This window comes from Oculina patagonica, chromosome 10 (assembly GCF_052425735.1).
Source record: "Oculina patagonica isolate OP01 chromosome 10, crgOcupat, whole genome shotgun sequence".
NCBI classification, from domain to species: domain Eukaryota; kingdom Metazoa; phylum Cnidaria; class Anthozoa; order Scleractinia; family Oculinidae; genus Oculina; species Oculina patagonica.
Window position 1 is genome coordinate 21,389,856 of NC_135767.1, and position 22,835 is coordinate 21,412,690.

The 22,835-nt window shown below is 37.7% G+C and overlaps 4 protein-coding genes and 2 pseudogenes across 4 annotated transcripts; 1 reads left to right on the forward strand and 5 right to left on the reverse strand.

Moving 5' to 3' along the window:
- Window positions 1-2,594: 2,594 nt before the first annotated feature.
- On the reverse strand, window positions 2,595-3,928 carry LOC144667338 (uncharacterized; annotated as a pseudogene).
- A 2,006-nt stretch (window positions 3,929-5,934) lies between these two features.
- LOC144667339 (uncharacterized) lies at window positions 5,935-7,703 on the reverse strand. Its single transcript, XM_078528729.1, has 2 exons — window positions 7,002-7,703; window positions 5,935-6,474 (listed from the first exon to the last, which is right to left on the reverse strand). The coding sequence occupies exons 1-2, from the start codon at window positions 7,701-7,703 to the stop codon at window positions 5,935-5,937; spliced, it is 1,242 nt and encodes a 413-aa protein (XP_078384855.1).
- A 2,110-nt stretch (window positions 7,704-9,813) lies between these two features.
- LOC144667340 (uncharacterized) lies at window positions 9,814-10,964 on the reverse strand (annotated as a pseudogene).
- A 1,132-nt stretch (window positions 10,965-12,096) lies between these two features.
- LOC144667341 (uncharacterized) lies at window positions 12,097-13,209 on the reverse strand. Its single transcript, XM_078528730.1, has one exon. It carries the CDS (start codon window positions 13,207-13,209, stop codon window positions 12,097-12,099), a length of 1,113 nt encoding a protein of 370 aa, XP_078384856.1.
- A 1,348-nt stretch (window positions 13,210-14,557) lies between these two features.
- On the reverse strand, window positions 14,558-15,661 carry LOC144667343 (melanopsin-like). Its single transcript, XM_078528731.1, has one exon. The coding sequence runs from the start codon at window positions 15,659-15,661 to the stop codon at window positions 14,558-14,560; it is 1,104 nt and encodes a 367-aa protein (XP_078384857.1).
- A 4,051-nt stretch (window positions 15,662-19,712) lies between these two features.
- On the forward strand, window positions 19,713-21,882 carry LOC144628214 (rhodopsin, GQ-coupled-like). Its single transcript, XM_078486278.1, has one exon. It carries the CDS (start codon window positions 20,786-20,788, stop codon window positions 21,878-21,880), a length of 1,095 nt encoding a protein of 364 aa, XP_078342404.1. The 5' UTR covers window positions 19,713-20,785; the 3' UTR covers window positions 21,881-21,882.
- Window positions 21,883-22,835: the final 953 nt, after the last annotated feature.

The window sequence follows — 22,835 nt, forward strand, 5'->3', positions numbered from 1 at the left end:
AATGTTAGGGAACCTGCGGATGTGGGCTTGAGAGCCGAGTTCGAATTGAGCTTAGTATCTGCGCATAATACATGTATAATGTTCGTTTTTTTGCTAGTTTTTTCACTCGATGTAAAAATAAACTTACTATTGATGACAATAATTTAGAATGCCCGATTCAGTGTTTCATAATATATTTTTCCTTTTTGAAAGTCTCTTACGAGCAAGCTTAATGCATTGTGGCAAAACCCATCATTACTTGTAAGGCTTGGACATTTAAAACAAACAAAACAACCCATGAAATATAAGAAAAGTTGACTGATTGTTACCTTGAATTTGAATCTTGCAGGATGCTTCACAAGCGCATCGAATACGTAGGTGATAAATGATTAGTTGCGACTTGTTTTGCCAGTTTTAAACTTTTATTAAATGTGGGCCGTCTTTATCAAGGGGCCGTCTTTATCAGCTTTAATGCTTCTCTCAAATTAAATGCAAATGCCTTTGCATTTTAATAACGGGAAGTCTTTCGAGACAGATGGCACAATTTGAAAATGAACTACCTTAACTTTCCAATACAGCACTTTATTAGGGCGTTTATCTTTACAAAATCGCGGTGTTTTGTTTTAGCTTTCGACAAGACTTGAATCACTGCCTAAATTGTACATAAAAGTTGTCGGTATATGTTTTCAGTTGATAGAACTCTCTCAGAATATGTTAATTGTCGGAAAACTGTTTAATTAACAGACTGAACTGGCTAAAAAACTGACATCAAATAATACAAACGGCGCCTTTATGTCCATTGCTTCTTCGGTTTGTATTGTGATTAAAATGAGACTAATAAGAGGATATGCTCAAAGTCTAATTAACCACACTGACATGAAGTTTTCAGACAACAGCTGTCGCACTTTATTAGTCAGCCTCCGTTTCGATCACTTGAAGCGAAAAGTTTTTCCTTTTTTTGTTATATACGCGCCTGGGAGCGGCTGAGGCATTTTGAAAGCTATGATTATAGCGAAGATTGCTGTGGCACAAAACAGCAATAATTTGTTAGTCGCCAGGATGTGTAGTTTAACAGTCTTTTCTATTGACATCAGGTTAACAAGCTGCACACAGGATCAAATACTTAATATGTTGGTTTTCAATTATTTGAAAAGCCTAATTATATATTTATTTTGGGAATCTTGCAGTGTTGCAGAGATGAAATGAAGACGAACTGTTTTATCGTAATACATTGATAAAATAAGTTAGTTCCGTCAGCGATGATGTTTGCAAAATAGCCGTCCCTTTCTAGTGTAATCAACGAGGAAAGTACGTAGAAATAGGAATATGAAGGCGCACTTCTAGAACCGCAAAGTAGGGCGGGTATATATGTTTAGATGACTCTCAGTGATTGAGGAGAATTGGGGCGAGTGAAAGCCTGGTCCCAATTCTCTTTTCGTCTTTTTTGACACGCCCCAAAGATCGCTCCGCGTTTAATTGATTCAACGAGCCAACTTATTGATCGTTCGCAAAGAACAATTTGTTCTAGTCAGTAATAAAACAGTAACCGCTGTATTATCGATGATACATGATAAATGATAGCGATATTCGTTGCCTCGTCAACTGTCACTATCCGGTTTTGTCTTTTCGAGAATTAAATTATCAAGAAATATTTCTTAATCTTTCTCCGAAACTTCAGAGAAACAAGAAAACGCCACCATTTTTTAGACAATCTCCAGCCACTGCGTACTAATGACTGACAGCATACAAAATATCTCAGCAATGAGATTACAGCATTGCATTAGCCAACTAGTACAATTTTTCTAAAACTCTATAGAAACACGAAATATTTGCAACAGATATTTTTATTTTCAAGGGGAATCTGTTTTCGTTACGGAAAGGTTAGAATGGAAGCCAGCTACCATAAAATTGTGTTCACGAAAAGAGTGTTATCGCTTCTCGAGTGCTCTCCAAACTCCCGATTGCATTCATTACTTGAAAGATGCACAGCTATATATAAGTATCGATCAATATTTTTGGCAATGAAAGCGTCAGGGATCGAGAATAAGTCGCTAGGTTGGTGTGTCAAAAAAATAAAGACTGATTTCAGCTTTAATGTAATTCAATATTTGTTGCATAACATGTTTTACATACATAATGTACGCTTTATCTCGACAAATTCAACATTTGGAGGATATTCCATCTGGTTTTAAACTTGAACTGTGGCGCAAACATACATCTCCATCTTAACGTCAGGTGACCGTTAATGACAAAGCTGAATAATACAATGCTTGCCTTCCTATAATATATATTATGGTTAAAAAGTTTTGATTTTTAAAACTGGGCACAATAATGGATAAAATAACAAGAACTGTTAAATTAATATGGACTACTTCAGTAAAACTTCCTTTCACAAAAATTCCTTATTTGTTTCTATTACTATCACTACAAAACAACTTCAAGAATATGAAGAGATCGCTTGGATCATATTTGAAACGAATACCGAGCGAAATCTTAGTCACGTAAACAAGGCGAAATTTTCCTTTGAAGGTAAATCTCGCCTTCCTTTAATAATACACCAGCATCTTCTCAAACCAGATCACAAATTATCGATCGTTTTCTGTCATACAGGTCGTTCACTCAGTGGGATTGGTCGACTCCTCGATATATTTAAAGCTGAGTAACGTTATCGCCGATCCGTTCAGTTCCACTGTTGACAACCCGCCATCCAAAACTTTTCCAACTGCTAACTTGTTTTGGTTTCCATGTCGACTCGATTCCCCGCGACAGATAATTTTGCTGAGGGATTCACGGTACTTTGGCATACGCCACGCGTAGACAAACGGATCTAACAGGACTTTCAAGTAAAGCAGGTTATCCACCATCAAGTTTGCAATCAGATCATTCGCGAAAAAAACATTGTCTTTAGAAAACATGTGTATTGTCCAAAAAATAGCTCCGGGCATGTTACATACAATCAACACAGTTAGCAGCATAAAATTCACACGGACAAAGTTGCGTTGCACTTGGATGTGCTTTCCGCTGTCTTGCGTCTCCGTTTGACCTCGAAGAGAGTTTCCTGCCGCCATCTTCTTTTTCATCACGAAATGTAAAAGAATGTAAATAGCGATAGTCACAAAGGCTGAGAGATAACTGTGAATAAACAGGTCCATATAAAACTGAATATTTTTGAGACATCCCCGTTAAATGCAGGCACCAGAACGCTGCTGAGTAAAGGTAGATCACTGCAACGCTTATCAACACTTTCCTCTTTGTCACCAAGCGGCCGTACTTCACAGGCGATGAAACTACGATGTACTGCGTCACGGTAAACGCTAAAATGATAAGAAAGGACGTGGTTATACCAAAAGCGCTTAAATATACAGTCAACTCTCTCTAAAACGGACACCTTCGGGACCGGCTTTAACTGTGCGTCTCAGAGAGGTGTCCGCCTTTTAGGGAGTTTAGTTACATTAAAATGACTGAAAACCGGCAGGGACGGGACCACTTCCAGGTGTCCTTCTTATGGAGGTGTCTATCCGTTTTATAGAGGTGTCCGTTAAGAGAGAGTTGACTGTAACCCATAGTTCAAGACATGTGGACATTTCTTCATCAAAGGATGCTGAAAATACAACAGCGTAACACAAGTGGCGTTTATGGGTTCTACAGTCAGTGCTGTTAGTAAGTCGACTATAGCCAAACCGATGAGATAATACGTGGTTGGGTTGCGAAAGATTTTCAATGGATCGACGCAGAAAGCGAGAAGAATAAGACCGTTTGCCAAGATGGTGACAAACAAGGCGACAAACATGAAGATAGCTGAACCAAACGCAGCCTTGATAAAACCTTCCCATGGGTTGCGTCCAACAACAGGATGAGTAGCGTTTGCCAGAGAGGAACCGTTGTCGGTTGAATTGCTGTTAAGCATGATTTCCATTGTGGAATTAAAGGCTTCACTCGCTAACTGCATGTTCTAGGTGGCAATCGAACGAATAATCTCCGTGATGATTTTTTGGCTGTGATTCAAAGCAGCCTTTACGTTCAGAGGAAACATTGACCTTAATGGCTGCAACTGTCGCTTATTCTTCCTTTAAGAAGTATTTCCATCATTTAATTTCTCATGAATATTTATCTTTAATTGTTCGTTTCCAGCTGATTTATCCAGACTGATATACAATTATTTCACCCACTGGTGTTAATAAAGCGACCTCCCAAATGGCCTTAATGCTTTCTCTCCTGGACTTGTAGAATATTAGTTTCCCCGAAGTGGTCGTCATATGCCAGCTAATTTATCCTTTTCAAGCTTTCGTGATAAGAAATTCGGCGAGTTTAAAAATAGAATAAAACTTGCGAAGACAAATATTTTTGCATGCAAGGTTGATGTGCCAGTAACTTCTGAGCCAGTATCACATATACATATATTAATTATTCCCTAAATTAAAGAAGCCCTCTCAAATGACTATGAGGAAGAGAATGACCAAGATCAACGTTGTTAGATTCCCAAGTAAGAGAGAAATGAAGTAAATTTTCAAGTCTCTGAAGAATGCTTTTAATTCCTGATAATTGCACACACGCTATCTTTAAATTTCAGGGTTTTATTCTAGGTGTATGGCAAAAAGCAATCTTACTGCAGCTGGCATCAGGATGTTAAAATTCGGACTGAGAGAAAAATGAGTGTTTCAATAATTTCACCCACGCTATCTTCAAATTACAGAATTTAATGTTAGGTGTATGCCAAGCAGCAATCTCACATTCAGCTTTACCAAAACTTTGTTCTCATTTAAGCGCCACTTATTAGTTCTGGGTGTTTTGAAAAAAAGAAAAGAAATACTTACCAGGTTTAATTTGAGCTACTCTATTCATGACGTTGACATATGTGCAGTTTCATACATTGTCTCATGGCCTAGGTTCTCTTTGTTGAAATACAATTATCATGATAGCATATAGTGAAAGCGAAAGGATTGATATTGCAAGTGAATATAAAGCTAAACAAAGTAAGATATAAACTGTCAAAAGGAACTGAGCCGTGCCATCCACAAGAAATTAAAAATGTCCATTTACCGAATTTTCCTTTAATGTGGCATATATGTTCAAACAGTTTCATACAGTTTTATTTTGTTATTTTGTTTTGGACTCCATATGATTGACTTAAACAAGAGGAACCAAAAAACAAATGATATTCTTTTGACAAATATACAAGAAACTCATTAACTAGATCACATCCCGCTGTAGTTGTTTAGTAACAGAACTTCGCAAACAGATACTAATTATCTTAAAACCTCCCTCGCCTTCCCAACAAGCTTATAAACTGTTCGAAGGTGTGTCATAAAGTTTGACTGACATTGAACACAATCACATTACTTTGAACGTGTCTGTTATATGTTAACAAAGAGCAAAAACCCTTACTTTGTGATACATATTTGTTTATTGACGATTAATGTACACATTTCGCATTCAGTGTAATGTTTGGAGAACACTTCAACAACAATAATTAACGAAAACGTCTACATTTTTACGAGAAAGACCATTATTTATATGCAATGGTTCTATTTTCGTTCACTTAAAAAGCTTAATATAACATATGGTTTTTACAGACAATCGTTCTGCGTTTGAACATAAAAGCTAAATACAACACTGTTAATCTTTCTTTCAATATATATTACGGGACTATCTTGAAGTATCATGACTTTAGTTGTCTCAACTGTATGCAGAAATATACATACCTAATCAGTATATAATAAACATATTAGGGCTGCTTCAACATCCACACGCATTCATTTACGAAAGTCCTCGTATTCTTTTATTTTTCGGCCGAAACATGATTGAAATGATACATCGCTACAGTCAAGCTAAAACTTTGACCGTCCTAAATATTTATACATTTTTTCGGACGACTCCACTTTTATTTATTATATTTTTAAAGCTAACTGCCTATCTATTCATTTCTATTGCTGACAATTCACCATGGAGACTTAGTCAAGTTGTCACCTTGCTATCGTTTTTAATTCGACTTGATTCTCCGTCTTTATCATTTTCTGTCATACAGGACGTTCGCTCAATGGGAACGGTCGACACCTCGATATTTTTAAAGCTTAGTAAAGTTATCGCTGATTTGTTCAGTTCTGTTGAAAGTTCACCATCATGGCTTATTCCAACGGCTAACGTGTTTTGGTTTCCATTTTGAATCGATTCTCTGTCGATATTTTTGCGACAAACAATCTTGTTCAGGGACTCACGGTTCTTTGGCATGCGCCACGCGTAGACGAACGGATCTAACAGGAATTTCAAGTAAAGCAGGTTATCCACCATCAAATTTGCAATAAGATCATTTGCGGTAAAAACGTTGTCTTTGGTAAACTTGTGTATTGTCCAAAAGACAACTCCGGGCATGCTACATACAATTAACACGGCAAGCAGCATGAAATTTACACGGACAAAGTTGCGCTGCACTTGGATGTGCTTTCCGGTGTCTTGCGTCTCCGTTTGGCCTCGAAGAGGGTTTCCAGCCGCCATCTTCTTCTGAGGGTCAGAATGGGGGTACCTCGATAACACTAAACATTTATTTTTTTGGCTCTGTAACATAAAACAGTTATATTTTAAGCATTTTAACACTAACAGTAAAAAAATTCACTGTAACAGTAATTTTTATCCAGAAAGAAACAAAAACGGCTCCAAAAAGGTCAATATTATTTTGTTCAGTATATCAAGAAGTTGTCGGCCATTTTCCGATGATTCCCGATCATTTCGGAATATTTCCAAAGACTACCGAAGATTTCCGAAGGCTACCGAATATGTCCGGAGACTACCGAAGATGTCCGTAGATGTCCGAGGCGAAAACACACAGCACAGGCTCAAAGTTTATGAGTGATTTCATTACCGATTTTCGAAGAGCAGATAAGAATTTACAATGCTAAAGGACTATGGGTTTTTACGAAAAACCCTCCAAACGCTTAACAGTATTTTCTCTGGAAACAGTAAACATAAAAAAAAATTGGCAAATTTAACAGCAAACACTAAAAATATGGGCAAATAACACTAAACACCAAACCCCATTCAGACCCTCTCTTCTTCATCACGAGATGTAAAAGAATGTAGATAGCGATAATGACAAAGACCGAGAGATAACTGTGGACAAACAGGTCTATATATAACTGAATATCTTGTGACACACCCATTAAATACAGGCACCAAAAGGCTGCTGAGTAAAGGTAGATGACTGCAACACTAATCAAGACTTTCCTCTTTGTCACCAAATGACCGTACTTCAGAGGCGATGAAACGACGATGTACTGCGTCACGGTAAAGACTAAAACGATGAAAAAGGACGCCGCCATACCAAAAGCGCCAAAATAAAACCCAAAGTCCATGATAGGTGGGCATTTTATCACCAAAGGATGTTGAAGGTATAGCAGTGTAAAACATGTGGCGAATATGGGTTCTACACTGAGCGCTGTTACTATGTCGACTATGGCCAAACCGATGAGAAAATACGTGGTTGGCTTGCGAAAGATTTTCAGCGGATCGACACAGAAAGCAAGAAGAAGAAGGTTGTTGGCCAAGATGGTGACAAACATGGACACAAACATGAAGATAGCTGAACTAAAGGCAGCCTTGATAAAAGCTTTGTATGGGTTGTTTGAAAAACCAGAATGTGTTGTATTCACCGGAGAGGAAGCGTTGTCGGTTGAATTGCTGTCAAGCATGATTTCCATTGTGGAATTGAAGGCTTCACTTGCTAACTGCATGTTTTAAGTGGAAATCGAACAGACGATCTCGGTGATGATTTTTTGGCTATGATTCAAAGCAGCCTTCAACTTCAGAGGAAACAGTGACGGTAATAACCGCATCTGTCGCTTGTTCTTCCTTAAGGCATTATTTCCATCGAATACTTTTTCATGAAGATTTATCTTTAATTGCTCCTTTCCAGCTGATTTATCCAGTCCGATTTTTAATCATTGCTTAACCAACTTCTGTTAAAGAAGCGACCTCCCAAATGGCCTGAATGCTTTCTCCCCAGGACATAGAGAATATTAGTTTCTTCAAAGTGGACAGGTCCTCACATGCCAGTTAATGAAAACTTCAGGGAGGTTAAAAATAGAACTAAATTTGTGAAGAGGAATATTTTTGGATGGGAGCTTGATGTGCCAATTATCTTCTGAGCTAAATTAAACAGGTCATCTCAAAAGAATATAAAAAAGGGAATTTTCCAGATCAACAGATGTTGTATTCCCGAGTGAGAGCAAAATGAAATTAATTTTCAAGTCTCTGAAGAGTGCTTTCCTGATTATTGTACTCACGCTATCTTTAAATTACGGAGTTTAATTTTACAGCTTTACTAATTTTTTTTTTCTAATTTAAGCGCTACTTCTTAACTCTATGTGTTTTGAAAAGAATACTTATTGAGTCTAATTTGAATAAATGACCTTGAAATATGTGCAGTTTCAACCATTCTCTCATGGCCTAGGTTCTCTTTGTTGGACTAGAATTTCGGTTAATTGTCTCTTCATTATCGTGATAGCGTAGAGTGAAAGCCAACGGATCGATATTGGAAGGGAATATAAAGCCACCTAAAGAAAGACACAATCACTGTCAATTGGAATTGAGCTGTGCTATGCAAAATAAACAATTCCTTAACCTAGTTTTCCTTGTCATGCGTTTAAAATGTGTTTTTAACCGTGTAAAATGCAGGAGAAAGATAATGAACCTTCACAAAGTACAACATCAAGTAAGCAATCAACTATTCTGTTGATTAGAAGTTCACGTGACTGCCATGATGCAAAGAGGTTCATTTCTTTCAGTGCAGTTGCTAACAGTAACTTAACCGGTCTTTTACTCTCAAAAGTGCCAAAGATAAAATCCGTAGTGGTAATTTGAACAATATTAAAAAAGGTTCAGATTACAAGTGACTTACTCGCAGAAAAGGGCGTAACATAAAGTGACATACGGTATCTTTTGACACCGAAATACAAAAAAGTTTCTCTGCATATTAGCTAGATCATATCCCAACGTTGTATAATAATAGAACTCAGCAAACAGATAGTAAATACCTTAAAACCTCACTCGAAAACCTTTTAAGCTGTCGAGAACATGAGATATTTGAAGGCGTGTCCTAAAGTTTGACTGACGTTTGGTTTGTCAATCACACTTCTTTGTTGGTGTAAAAGCGTAAAAACGGTTACTGCATAATATGTACATGTTTATTATATACTATGTGCAAAATTTGCAATCAATATAGTGTTTGGAGAACACTATATTTGGAACGAAGAATGATTAACGAAAATTTAACATCTACATTTTTACAAAAAATACCATTTTTTTTTACAGGCAACTGTTATATTTTCGTTCATTTAAAGTAAAAGCCAAATACAACATACAGATTTTACAGACAACTGTTCGTGTGTTTTATAAAAAGCTGAATACAACAATTAATTGCTTATATGATCTCTTTCAATATATGTTACAGGACTACGTTGACTAAGTTCATTGTCTCAATTCCTTTTGGGTACAGAAATATACATGGCTATATGACAGGACTTGGTAAACATATATGGGCTGCTTTAGCATGCATGCAGGAGCATTCTCTTGACGAAGCCCTCGTCGAAACACATAATTGAAATAATGCATCGCTACAGTCAAGCTGAAACTCTGACCGAAAGTGTAATTCAACGTGCTAAAATATTTATATATTTTGTCATGACTTTCTGTCTCAAGGGACATTCACTCAATAGCAACAGACAACTCCTCTATTTGTTTTAAACTTAGTAAAGTTATCGCCGGTCTGTACATTTTAGCTAGTGACAATTCATTATCGCGACTAAGTCCAGTTGAAGAAGTACTATCGTTATTCATTTCGACTCAAATCTCTGTCAATATCTTTCTCTGTCCTACAGGACGTTCACTCAATGGGAACGGTGACACCTCGATATTTTTAAAGCTTAGTAAAGTTATCGCTGATCTGTTCAGTTCTGTTGAAAGTTCACCATCATGGCTTACTCCAGCGGCTAACAGGTTCTGATTTTCATTTCGACTGGATTCTCTTTCGATACTTCTGCGACAAACAATCTTGTTCAGGGACTCTCGGTACTTTGGCATGCGCCACGCGTAGACGAGCGGGTCAAACAGGAATTTCAGGTAAAGCAGGTTATCCATCATCAAATTTGCGATCACAACAGTTATTGCAGAAGGAGCATACTTTTCTTCCATGAACAGCCTTATGGTTATTGTGATCACTGTAGGCAAGAAACACACAATTAAAGCGATTTAAAGTAATACGTTCAAGCGAAGAAAGTTTCGTTGTACTTGAGTATGTTTACTCTCCTCGCGGGAAGCACCCTCGTTTCTAAGTGAGTTCGCTGCCGCCATTTTCCTTTTCATAGTGTAATGCAGAAGGATGTAGAAAACAATGGTGATCAGGACCAATGTATAGTTGTGAAGGAACAGTTCTACAAAATCTTTAATTTTCTTTGGAACACCCATCAAAGTCAAGCAAGAGAAGATTGCAGTGTAGACATAGATGAACAGAACGCTAATTAGGACTTTCTTCTACTTGTCACCAAACGGCCATACTTTAGAGGCGATGCAACCACGATGTACTGCGTCACGGTAAAGGCAAAAACGATTATCAAAGATATAGTTATAGAACAAGATGCAAAATAACCAGCAAACTCCATGAAAGGTTGACATTTCCATGTCAAAGGATGTTGCAAGTACAGGAACATGAAACAAGTGGCGTATATGGGTTCTTGAACCAGTCCTGTTAATAAGTCGACTATGGCTAAACCGATGAGAAAATACGTGGTTGTGTTGCGGAAGATTTTCAGTGGGTCGATGCAGAGAACGAGAAGAAGAAGGCTGTTGGCCAAAATTGTGACAAATGAGACGACAAACATGAAGATAGCTGAACCAAAGGCAGCTTTGAAAAAATCCTCAAATGGGTTGCCTCCATCTGCAGGAATTGAAGTGTTTGCCAGATTGGTATCGTTGTCGGTTGAATTGCTGTTGAGCATGATATCCAAACTGGAATTGAAGGCTTCGTTTGATAACGAAATCTTTCAAATGACACTCGAAGTCCACGAATTATCTGCGGCAGCGATATTTGCTGGGTTGTGGATACAGTATTTGTGGTACACTAGTGCAGATGTGTCACTTGTGAGTCTGCTTTAATAAGGACACGGGAAAACTGCAGAAAAACGTACAACAGAAAAACCTGGAACGATCTCTAAGTTCTAAACGAACGCCTTAATGGCCACATCTGACTTTTGTCGATCCTTAAAGTATATTGTTTTCAAGGGATAATGGTTCGTCCAAATTTAACTTTAATAGGTTGCTTCCAACTGGTTTGTTCAAACCGACATTCTTTGTCCACTTTTGATTGAACTGCACAATTCCATTTCTTCTTCGTATTGAGTCAGGAGATTAACAGCAATTGACAGTTCCATTCTTCGGTCGCATTGTTTGAGAGATTCACATGAAGAGGATGTCTTTGTTAATTAGGATTTTTTCATTATCGACGAAAATACCAAAAAAAAACAAACAAAGCAAAACCAACAGTTCAATCTTAAGGAGGCTCAATGGAACAGACAGTTTTACCGATACAACTGTTTTGCAAAAACTCGACGGGAAACCTTTGGACAAGTTCGTCTTGAAATGTGTTTTACCATCTGGTCAGTAGAGACGCATTTTTTAATGCGTTATATAATCACTAATTGATTTTTCGGTGAGCGTTTAAAATTGAAATTATTATCGCACGGAGTCTCTCTTTTAAATGGGGACCAACGGATCAACAGTGTGAGGATGCAAGGAAAAAATTGTTAGTTGACGTTCAATTTAAGTAGAAAGAAGATTTAATTTTTGAATGGAAAAAGATCGATGAAAAGCCAGTTAAAAGTTCCGATTGAATTCTTGATAATAGGTATTGCTTCACGCTTGTTTTGTCGACTCTGATAGGGTTGAAGTCAGGGTTTTATCCCGCCTTTCAAGGAAAAGATCCTAGAAATGTTATGAGCGCGATATAAGTGGTTTTCTATTGATAGTATATTTTAGGTGCACCATAATAGCAACTATAATACAGGGAGCTAGATAAAATCACGCGGACACCAGAGCAAACAATTAACAATGCACTTCAGTTTATGCTGATGTTTAGTCCGGAGAAATGCTTTTAAAATCCAGAGTGATCACAGTCTCACGTGACTTGCTCATCCGGGCTACAACGCGGTCACTGAACGTTGACGTGGTCTCAGCCTCTTCTCTGCCACAGCGAAGGACAATCTTGAGCGCCTGACGATACTTGGGAATTCTCCACGCGTACACAAACGGGTCAAGCAGGAATTTCAGGTAAAGCACGTTCTCCACCATAAGAAAACTAATGAGAACTCTTGGACTCGGAGGGTCTTCGAATACGTTCCCGTATAAATTGATACTCCACAGAATCACTGAAGGCTGAGAGCAAAGAAACAAAATGGCGATGAGAAGAAAATTAACGGTGATAAATTTTCGTTCCAGTGTCGTTTGTCTGTCATTTCGACATCCTCCTATGCCGTTATCTTCTCGGCGAAGATTTTTAGAAGCGGCCATTTTCTTCTTGAAAGCAACGTGCAAAAGGATGTAAAAGATTATAGTGAGATATGTAATAACAAATGAGTGGAAAATGTGATCAATTTTGTAGTGGATATCTTCGGGGACACCCATCATACCCAAAAAGCTAAAAAATATAGCGTACGCATATATTGATATCACGGCTAACATTACACGCGTTTTGGTAACTTTAAGGGCATAGTTCAAAGGCGAAATCACGACAATGTATTGTGTGACGGTAAAAGCCAACACGATAAGAAACGAAGCATTCCAGGCAGCAAGTGATATCGTTTGTCCTGTCTCAATGAGAGGTTTACATGTAGAAGCAGTGTCAGGGTGTCCGAGATACATCATTATGAAACATGTAGCGTTCATGGGCTGCTGAGTTGTGGCTGTTAAAATATCGACTAGGGCAAGACCGATCAGGAAATACGTGGTGGCGTTCTGGAATACCTTGAAAGGATCGAAGAAGAAAACCAAAAGTAACAAGCCGTTTGCCACGATGCTTGTGAATGAAACGACGATTATGTAGATTGCGGAGCCAAAAGCGAACTTGTGGAACTCACGATAAGGGTTAGGCATAGCAACTGATGGCTGTGGTATAGTCAGTGGACATGATGAAGAATTTCCAGTGAAATTTGCTGTTAAGTTGCATCCTAATGCTGTTAAAGGTTCCATTTTGCATTAACGCTTTGACAAAGTAAGGTCTGTCTCACCTTAAATTGTAACAGGTGAAACAAGTGTAATTGGCTAACGCGATTGTTTTAGTTTCTTTTATTTATATGTACCGGTAGTACTTTGATGACAGAACATAGGGGGGTCTTTAGCGCTTTAAAACGCCTACTGCTTGTTGATATTTAGCTCGTCCCCTTTTCCTTTTTTTTTGGGGGGTGAAGGTTATTCCTTTTGTTTACCACATTCATGCATTATAAGATTAGTTGCATGTCGATCTTTCCGTTTGATTTTTCTTTCTCTTGATGTCTGTCTTGTAATCCGCTGTACACTTTAGAACGTCAGTTTAAGTTTATGTTCTGCGTCACAATAATATCACGGTAGGATATCTCTCTTTGCAATATATGAAAGCCAGCACCAACCGATGGGCTAATGTATCAAATTTGAAATCGAAATTACTTGTTAAATTTGTACGCTTACGTCCAGTGGTGGCTTTAATTGTTTTTTATTTTATTTTGGTGAAAAGATTAAAAAGGGTTGAAAGCCACGAATTGATGTATTATGGGTTTTCCTCGATGTTTTGCAGCTATAGTTTACCTGCTCTATGTTGTTTGAAGGTTTACGTAGTTTTCTAAGTTCTTCTTTGTTTCACGTTACTGGTGAGCTTTTTACACTGAGGGGAGCCGACCTGATTGAATACGAGGTACTTTTGTACACTAGAGGTTTCAATTAATGTTCGTGGGAAGCGAGATTCTCAATATTTCAGTTGTGATTGTATCCCTTAGTTGTTTATGACACCACAAAAAAATAAAAAAAATCATAATGAATGTTCGTAATTTCTTTAACTGTTAGTGAAATTTTCCAATTACACACATGGTCAATAATGCATTAAACCTTTCACTCCTGGAGACAGGAACAGAACTTTCGTCCCAGTTGCAGCCTGTAAATAAGCTATCTTTCTCAAGATAAGATAATTTAAAATTACAGACAGCAGGAGGGTATTCGAAACACACGTGACAAAATCGCGATTGGCTTCATTTGCCTTTGCATCTGATTAGTATAGTAAAAAACATCAACTTCATAAACTGTAAATTCCTTCTGTATGTTTTTTTTTTATTGACATGTATTCCTAAAGCTTTGTTTAACCCATGCTAAGTGCTTTCTGTCCAACTACAGCGGTGATCTATTGAGCTTTGAGTAACATTACTTTTTCTACTTGCATTAAATCTGATTAGTAACAAATAGCATTTATAATTTAAACGGGACAACCTTGATTGAAAACTTCTGCTTACTTTGTGCTGCTCTATATAGATAAAGAGTTTTACTTTTATTTCACGTTCATCGAGCTTCGAGCTTATTCCCTGGAAATGCTTTTAAAGTCCAGAGTGACCACAGTCTCACGTGACTTGCTCATCCGGGCTACAACGCGGTCACTGAACGTTGACTGGGTCTCAGGCTCTTCTCTGCCACAGCGCAGGACAATCTTGAGCGCCTGACGATATTTGGGAATTCTCCACGCGTAGACAAACGGGTCAAGCAGGAATTTCAGGTAAAGTATGTTATCCACCATGAGATTGACAATCAGAACTTTTGGACTGTTAACGTCCTCATTGGAGTACAAGCGATAAATCCACAACATGGCGGAGGGCTGAGAAGCCAGAAACAATATGGCAATCAGAAGAAAGTTCACAATAATAAACTTTCGCTCCACGCCCGTTTGCCTACCATTCTTTCTTTCATCTTGTGTGTTGCTGTCTTCTTGAAGATTTTTGGAAGCGGCCATTTTCTTCTTGAAAGCGATGTATAGGAGAATATAAAAGATTATGGTCAGATATATCAAGGAAATGGAATGAAATGTATTGTCGATCTTTTGTGCGATATCTAACGGGATGCCCATACGAGGTGACACGCTGAACAGTATAGAGTAAACGTAAATGACCAAGACGCAGATAATCACACGTTTTTTCGTCACCTTTCGCGCGTGCTTCAAAGGCGAAATCACGACAATGTACTGTGTGATGGTAAAAGCCAACACGATAAGAAACGAGGCATTCATGGCAGCTACAGCTATCGTTCGTCCTGTCTCCAAGAGAGGTATACATATAGAAGCAGTGTCAGGGTGTCCAAGATACATCATTATGAAACATGTAGCGTACATGGGTTGCTGGGTCGCGGCTGTTAAAATATCAACCAACGCGAGACCGATCAGGAAATAAGTGGTGATATTCCTGAATATCTTGAAAGGGTCGAAGAAGAAAACAATAAGCAACAAGCCGTTTGCTACGATGGTTGTGAATGAAACGAAGATCATGTAGATTGCGGAGCCAAAGGCAAACTTGTAGAACTCGAGATAAGGGTTAACCATTGGCGCTGAAGGTGGCGGTATAGGCTGTGGACATGAAAAATTTGCAGTAAAATTTGTTGTTAAGTTGCATCCTTTCGCTGGTAAACGTTCCATTTTGCGTTAGACCGGTGAGTCTCACCTTTAAGCTACTGACATGTAAAGCACGTGTAACCCTCAACAGAACCATCTAATTTTTATCTATTCTCATACCGGTAACGCTTTGATGACTGAACTTAGGTGGTTAACTGGCATTCAAGTCTCCTACTGTTTGTGAATATTTGTTTATTAGCCATATTCATGTATTGAATGAATGAATAGTTCTTAGTTTATCCACTTCAATTTTTTATTCGCGGTTTGTTTTGTTAAGTATAATGTACTGCACGATTTATGTTATTCTATACGTCACAACACAATGTTATTTCTCTTTTTATAATCTGATATGAAGCCATTACCAAACCTACAATATCAAATTTTGAAATGAAAATTAATAGGTAAAGGATATAATTTTTATGTACACTTCCGGCAGCGATTTAATTATTTAGTTTTTTAGAGGAAACATTTGAAATGAATTGGAAACTGCAAATTGATTGATTCAAGATTTTTGTGTTTAAGTTAAATCACTCTTAGCAGTGGTTTAATTATTTAACTTTTTGGAGGAAATATTTGTAATAAATTGGGATCCGACTAATTTAATTTTTTAGATTTCATGAAAAAAGAGATAGTCGCATTTGTGATGGAAATTGTTTAGTCAGTGAAGTTTCCAATAGGCCAAGCTTCTGAAATCGACATGAAGAAGACAAAAAGAAAAAAAAACTCTGAAGCGGTCTCGTATCGAAATTACTCAGAAAAGAGAAATTCTGAGCCCCCCAACAGGAGTCCAACCCATGACCTTCCAGATACCAGTTGGACCTATTACCACTTAGCTATTGGAGATTCATGACGAGCGAGGTAGTAAGCTAAGTTCTTATGTGTGAAAGGTAGTTCGTACGACTCCAGTTAGGGCTCAGAATTTTATATGGTGAGTAGCTGCGTTTAAAAAACGATTATTCGTTCATTTCATCCAAGTCGCCATTTTGCCTATCAAATAAACTTAAACTAAAACACCGCTAATTTGTTGGAGATTTTGCTATTTTAAAAATAAAAGAGTTAATTTGAGCTCAACGAAATTTGCTAAGGCCTTATTTTTGTCTCGTTTTAATCTTGCAGAAAACTCGCTATAGTATAACTTGATTCGACTACTTAAGAACACATAAAGCAACGTGCTCTATTTTGCTATTTGAGCGGTCGTTGCGCTGATTAAAGCAATTTGAAACTTAGGTCTTACATCCGAAATCCCCGAGATTCGTCAAATTAGCCCTAACTAGGGTGAGTTGTAGGAGGAAGCTTATGATCAAAATTTGGACAATTTGGCACGGAAGTTTAAAACCAAACAGAAACAAAACAAAGGGAAACCCAGCATTAGCTACATACTATGTTGTGAGCAAAAAGCATCAGGCTACCTGCATGATATTTGTACGGTGGCCCACAACTGTCACGGCAAAAGAAAAAGACTCGCGGCAAAAAGAAAAGCCTCACGGCAAAAAGAAAAACCTCGCGGCAAAAAGAAAAACCTCACGGCAAAAAGAAAAACCTCGTGGCAAAAAGAAAAACCTCACGGCAAAAAGAAAACTCACGGCAAAAAGAAAAACCTCGCTGCGAAAAGAAAAGCCTCACGGCGAAAAGAAAAATAGGTCCGCACTGCGTACTAGTGCTGAGCTTTATTGAGCTTTGTGCATTACTGTATTGCTCGGTCACGGTAGTGCATTTATTAGGATTTTGTCGGCATAGACTATAGGTGTAGAGGAAGGGTCAAACTATCAAGCTTCAACAGTGTAGCGAAGGAATATTGGTAGAAGTTATAAACAGGTACAAGGTGATCCAGGAGAGCCATCTGTAGTAGACGTTGCATAATAGCTAGAGTCGCCTCATAGAAGCTAAAGATGGACGATTCTTGCGCTTCTTGCGTGGTTAGCAACCTCCCTCGTGCATCCATAACTCAATAGTGCACGTTGTGGCGTTAACCATTTGTTAATTGGTTAGAGGCGGCGAAATACCAGAACGCTGGGGTGATAGAACATCCACCGATCACATATGTGAATAATTATAAGCTATTACCATGGGTTCTTTTAAACTACGTATACATTTCACTTGTAACTTATAAAAGCTAGTTTCATGTATATATCTCCTGGCTAAAAAGAGATCACGCTACCTATGTTAAACTGGTAAAAATTATAAAAGGCAAAGAATACAACGCAAGTTTTACTCACCACGCCAACGTCAGTTGAAATAAATGACTGATAAAGACCAACAGGTATTCCTCGGTTTGCATATAGAGTAACTGTGAAGCTTAGCTTATTTTATACTGTTCGCTTTGGAAAGTAAAAATACGTAGCTTAATCCGTAAAGCGTGTTTCCTCTGGAAAATTCAAGAGGGACCTTTATATTTTTGAGCGGGGGGAGGGGAGAAGAGTGGCTGCACTGCAAAAAGGAAAAAAAAAAGAGAGAGAGAAAGAGAGAGAACAAAAAATTCGTGCAAAGCAAGACACTATAAGTAAATATATAGAACAAAGCCAAAAAAAATTCTTGCACAATTTGAAGCTGGACAATTATTGCTCAGAAAAATTGCCCAACTCCTCAAAAAGGTATAATGGTCCATTCCTTAGAAAATGAAATTTTCTAGTTACAGGTCGTTTCAGATTTTTCATTTTCCTAAAGGACTGAAATTTTGAGAATCATGTTTATTTCATGAATTGCAAAAACAAGAAGCGAACTTATTGGTGAGCAGAAAAAAAATGCAAATTGGCATTCACTTGTTTAACTTCCATGATGTCACTATTAATTTAAGCCTCAAATGACCAAACAAGCCAACTGGCTTTTTCAAGATCGTATATATCCATCGTCTTTTAATTAAAATACACTATTTGAAAAGATGAAATAAACCCAAAGATTACTAAACCACCGAAAAAGAGGAAATTGAGAATCCGAAAAAAAAAACATTCAGGAGTCTTAGGAGTTAGAAGTTGGAAGTATTTCTAACTTGTAAGCTCTCAAAACACCGTCCAAATTTCAAACCGAGTTGCCGGCGGACTTTCACACAGATTTTTAAACACAGGAAAGGAAAACGCTATAGTTAGGTTACTGCTTCTTTTAAATGCTGAATACAGTATGCTAAATGTTATTTTTAAAGGGTTGATTTGCTTTATAGGCCTTATCATGGTTTTCGAAGCCATCTTGACGAGTAGGCAAAAGCGGGTAGAAATTATAGTGTTTGTATGGGAATCCGACGGCAAATATCTTTTACAAAAATTGAATTCTGGACAACTTATGTTAAGATACTAGGCAAAAGTTTTAATTGCCGAGTTTGAAGGATGTAGCTGGGCTAGAAAGCGTTCAGTTTAAACAACAACAATATGAAATAACTCAAAATAAAACGTTTTCTTTCCGCCCATAACGCTTTGATAGCAAATGTCGGCCCAACCATGCAATTTTCTTGTTGACGAATGAAATGTTTTACATTTCAATGACTTATTTCTGGTGTTACGCGTTCTTCAGATATATTGGAACCTTGTGTGTGTTTGTCAGTGTGATGCTGTTTAAGGCAGCTGGTAAAAACGCTTTCGGCGAAAATGCTGCCTTAAATTCTGTAGGACTTCTTCGGAAAACGTTCATGTGTTGTAAACAATAAGAGGATATGTAATTCATTTAATTCCCGTGGAGTGTTTATATTACTGTTTCAATTTGCAGTACAAATATTCATTTCGCTCATTGTACAGAGACGCTTTAATAAACAACATAGAATCAAAAGAAAGCGTTTTCCTTCCGCCCATATCGTTTTGATAGCAAATGTCGGCCGGACCATGCAATTTTTGTTGTTGACGAATGAAATGTTTTACATTTCAATGTGTTGCGCGTTCTTCAGATATATTCGAGCTTCGTGTGTGTTTGTCAGTGTGATGCTGTTTAAGGCAGCTGGAAAACAGTTTCGGTATAAATACGACCTTAAATTGTTAGGACTTATTGGGTGAAAACGTTTATATGTTGTAGGTTATGAGAGGGCATGTAATTTAATTAATTCCTGTGGAGTGTTTATATTACTGTTTCAATTTGCGGTTCAATAATTCCTTGGTTCAGTGTAAAGCTGCATTAATAAACAAGATAGAATCTTGTTTACAAGGGATCCGGAGGCGTATAATTAATAAATTGCCTCTAGGCTTCCCGCAGATATTGCACGAGCACTTAGCAATGTGTATTCAATCTCCTTTGTTTACTTTCTTCCGCTTCGCAACCCCACATGTATAAGTGCGTGGAGATTTCTTCAGAGAATGTGAGTCCAGCGCTATTCTAAATCGCGGAAGTCAGCTTTTCCATTCAACCCACGTTTTCCGTAGCTTGCTGTTTAAAATCGACCAGGATATTTCTGAAGTCTTATCATTATTGATAGAAGTTACAAGGCTAGTTTGTTTACAACCTTCGCTCCAATTTAAATACTTGAGCCGTCGTTGAAGATTCATTTTCGCTTCGTAATCTTTGTGGAAATTGGCTGAAGTAGTGGAATCAAGCTATTGTTGATTGTACAGGACACCGCAAAGTGCTACCTTAGCAAGAATTACAAAGTTGGATTTCATTCGTTGATACCAAATTCTGACACTACAAAGTTGCTTTACCAAGTCAACCAACTGGACTATTTGAGAGTGTGGTACTCTGTCGTGCTTCAAGACACAGATTCGACACAAATTTTAACAGATTTTTAAATCGACAGAAACTGCAGGTCAGTGATCTCTCTTACATCCAAGCAAATTCATTCAGGGGTGAACTGAATTTGAACACAACAGGCTAACCTGATTCTAGGCAGCGACCAAAACTGGGAAGTCGATTCGCAAGAAGCTTCACATTTTATAATATAATTACAAGCGGGGTCACCTTAAACCAGTCAAAACAGACGGTCAAATTTTCTGGGATACTCAAAACTTGATCATCTAGCTTACAATCAAATGTTTACGTGGAATAAAACCTAAAATACACACGGTCTGAAGCTGCAATTCCACGACACGATTGAGTCGTCAATAAAATTTGGAAGACTGGTCAATAAGAGAAAATTCCCTCGAAGTCAACCGTACACACTAAGGCGACTTCCGTATAATTGACTTACTGGATATTCAACACTTTTAGAAGATAACATAATAAGAAGACGGTATAAAAATGAATTCCTCCATCCATTGTAATATCACTGAAAACATAACAGTGAGCAATGACAGCACCTGTGGAGCAGAGCAGGAAGTTTTCTCAGACCCCTACGAAGACGCAGTGAGATTCGCTTTCGGTTCTGCCATATACATGATAGTGGTAGCCTTCATCACGATTGTAGCGAACGCTCTACTGCTTCTAGTCCTGCTTATCGACCCGCTGAAGACGTTCAAGAATCCAACCTCTTATTTCCTCATCGGTCTGGCGATAAGCGATTTGTTAACCGGAATGATCCAGCTGCCACTCTTCTCAAGCTGTTTTATTTTCTTTTATCTCCAAGGTCCAGAGCGAGGTCTAATCTTGTGTGATGAAATTTTGTTACCCTTAGGTGAAACTCAGGCGGCCATTACTATGACCATATCATTTCTAATAGTATTTGCGTTTACTTTTACACAATTTGTAATCGTGTCCTCCCCTCTCAAGTACGCCCGCATGGCGACCTCGCGCAAAGTCGCTATTTGCGTTGTTATTTTATACGTTTACACTATTTTGTTGTGGGTTTCGCAGTATTGGGGAGTGCCCATTGAAGTGCTTGGTAAGATCGATGTTTTTCTGCACAGTTTAACCATCCCCTATGCCACGATTATAATTTATATTCTGTTACATCGCACTTTCAAACGCAAAATGGCCGCTTCAAAAATGCTTTCGAGTGATAGGCACATACAACGGGAATCTAACGAGTCGCAAAGTAATCGCATCCAGCGCAAGTTTATTACCGTTAATTGTATTCTGATTGCCATTCTATTCTTCTGTTCGCAACCTACAGCCATATTTTGGCTGTTAAGGGAGTTTTGGTTTCAAGAGATAACTCCGCAGTTGTTGATTATCAATCTTATGATTGATAATATACTTTACTTGAAGATTATGCTTGATCCATTTGTTTACGCATGGCGTTTGCCGAAGTACAGGGAGGCCCTGAGGGTTATTTGCCCAGTACTGAAGAAATGCAGGCGTAAATCAAGATATGAGAAGCGAATAGAAGAGTCGGTAATTGGCCAGTCACGAGAAACAATAATGACTTTGGACATTAGAAAAATTGAAGGTGAATAGAAATGGCGAAAAGGTGGGGAGGGAGAAGTTGTTGAATGTCGAGAGGCGTTGATAATGATTGCATAAAAACTCATTTTCTCAACAAAATTATTTAGACATCGATAGTGCACGGGTCTAAAAACAGCTACGTCTGTAAAATAGCTACTTTTTCTCGATGAAACTGAGTCCGTGTCGAGGTTCTTTCAATTGATACACTGTATGTAAAGTATTATTAATAATAGAGTAAAGTCTGTATATCATGAATATATGAAAGTCATATATTTGAACTGCGGATATACATTTTCAGCAAATGAAAGATCATCGCAGTAATGTACTCAACTTAAGCAGTTGAGAAATGCAAGCCTGAAAAAAAAAAAGGCTTGAACGGGAAGACTATTTTTTTTTTCAGGCTTGCTTTTCTCAACTGCTTAAGTTGAGTACATTACTGCGATGATCTTTCATTTGCTGAAAAAGAGTAAAGTCTATAGTGAAAATTAACTCCCAGTAAATCTATTACAGCTAAGTGTTAAGCAGCTTTTGATAATATATGTAAACAGTAAATAAACCTTTATTCACGTATTTTATTATTATTCCACTTTGTTTTATTCAACACATGAAATTAAAATAATTAAATGTACTTGAACACATAATTTTGTCTCATTCATTGCCTCTTAAAACAATTATATATTGCAGTGTAACGTACTTTAGTATATGAAATTTTCGATGATATGTTGCGATTTTGGAACGGCGATATTTTTAACCACCTACTTTTCACGAAATTCGAGAATTTATGAGAACTTTCATCAAATAGTTTCAAATAGTTTTATATATATATATTTTTTTTTAATTTAAGATTTTTATCGCCATTCTTTTTAGTTTTTAGGGTTGCGCCCCGCATGGGTTACTATTTTTCCGTTCGCGCAATTCCTTTTTGGTCCTTTTCTTTTTCTTTATTTGTAAAAATTTTAAGACCAAT